The sequence below is a fragment of the Lemur catta genome, chromosome 14 (genome assembly GCF_020740605.2).
Source record: "Lemur catta isolate mLemCat1 chromosome 14, mLemCat1.pri, whole genome shotgun sequence".
Taxonomy (NCBI): domain Eukaryota; kingdom Metazoa; phylum Chordata; class Mammalia; order Primates; family Lemuridae; genus Lemur; species Lemur catta.
Genome location: NC_059141.1, coordinates 69,083,445 through 69,085,230, shown reverse-complemented (window position 1 = coordinate 69,085,230; position 1,786 = coordinate 69,083,445). Strand labels below are relative to the sequence as shown.

Here is a 1,786-nt window from a genome sequence, read left to right as displayed (position 1 = left end):
TGTTCTCTTGTCCTGTTAGACAATTCTGTTGACTTGGCACATGTATTTTAGGTCTTCCTACCTTTTTTTATGTTTTTGCTACGTATTTATAAAAAAACTAAAGTTTTATGTCTTTAGTAAAACCTAAGGTGTTAACACACTCTGATGAACTTGCACAGAACCCTTTTATGATCCCTGTCTGTGTTGTACGTATTTGTAGTGTGGGGTATTTCAAGTTCTATGACAGATAATGTCTTTGTATGTTTCCTTATGAGACGATACATTCTTCTCTCATAAGGAAGAATTTTTTATTCAACTTAGAATACTTAGGAACTAAGTTCCAGGCACATGTGAGCACTCACATTTTTTTTGCATTAAGTGATAAATTAATTCACTGACGTGGTATTTCTACTATGATTTATTTTTTACGCAGAAAGTATAACACAAAACAAGGTTTATAGTAGAGGTCCTTTGGAACATTTTCTAACATTTTCTGGTTGATTTTCAACAGTAAAAATGGCAAGAATTATCCTTAAACACCTTTTTTTTAATGTCACCTGATTGGGACCACTTCAGACTAAGCAGAAATGTGATTTTTCAGAAATCACTGTCATTCAGGGATGTGACTGTGGGCTTTACCCAGGAGGAATGGAAGCATCTGGACCCTGTTCAGAGGAAGCTGTACAGGGATGTGATGCTGGAGAACTACAGCCACCTCGTCTCAGTGGGTAGGTAGGCATTGTTTCTCAAGTAGACAGTGTGCATGTCCTTTCTTATTTATAGACACTTGTGGTATTCTTCTAGAATATAATAATATTTAGGTTAGGATTTAGAGGTAAAGGAAAATTTATTCCTTTTGGGTACTAGAAAGAATGTGTTTTCGTCTGCCCCATCACAGGAATAAATGAGCCTTTTTTATGTGTTTGTGTGTACTCTTTGAGGTTTGCTGTACTCCTCCTTCAGAGAAACCCACCCAGCTTGTCCCAAGTCATGTAATTCTCATTTGCAGGGTATTGGATCCCTAAACCAGAAGTGATCCTCAAGTTGGAGAAAGGAGAGGAGCCATGGATATTAGAGGAAGAATTCCCAAGCCAGAGCCACCCAGGTGAGTTAATGAGGATGTACCAGATGGAATTTAGGAGGAAAATAAATCACAAAGGGTTAGTTCAGAGATTAAGACCGTTAAAGTGTTCTTCAAGAATCATGTTTTAGAGGCTCCAGACCTTTGGAAGTAGCACTCAAATATCCACCATCTCTGAATCACTCAGCATCTCTCAGTATCACTCTCATATATGCATGCTGCCCTTTTTTTTCCAATTATGGTAAAAAATAGTATAGAGGTAAGTGTAGAACTTAATGAAATTTTACATATGTGTACACTAATGTGTCCATATCCTTTATTGAGATGAATATATAGAGTATTTTTCACCATTTCAGAAAACTCCCTGGTGTCCTCTTCCCAGTAAATAACACCCCTTCCTTCTATTACCATAGATCAACTTTGTTTTTAACTTCAGATAAATGTAATCATATGGTATACACTATATGTATACATAAACTACATATGTGTGCATATATTCTCTCTATACTGAAAATAGGCTTTGTGTTAGATGATTTACTTAACTGTAGGTAATGTAGGTGTTCTGAACACTTTTAAGATAGACTAGGCTGGGAGGAGGAAGATGGCGGAGTGGAGGTGACCTCTTGGATTCGTGCTCCCGGAGAGGAAGGCATGGATCTCAACCTGCCACAACATAAGAGGATTGCTCCCCCACAGGAACGGCAGTGTGAACCCACGGAGAATCCC

At 37.9% G+C, this 1,786-nt stretch overlaps 1 protein-coding gene across 1 annotated transcript; it reads left to right on the top strand.

The window, feature by feature from the left end:
• The first annotated feature begins 451 nt into the window (after window positions 1-451).
• LOC123650040 (zinc finger protein 37A-like) lies at window positions 452-1,214 on the top strand. Its single transcript, XM_045568427.1, is given in 4 exon segments — window positions 452-707; window positions 989-1,098; window positions 1,100-1,117; window positions 1,119-1,214. Coding segments are annotated over 4 exon segments (402 nt in total). The 5' UTR covers window positions 452-529.
• The last annotated feature ends 572 nt before the right edge of the window (window positions 1,215-1,786 follow it).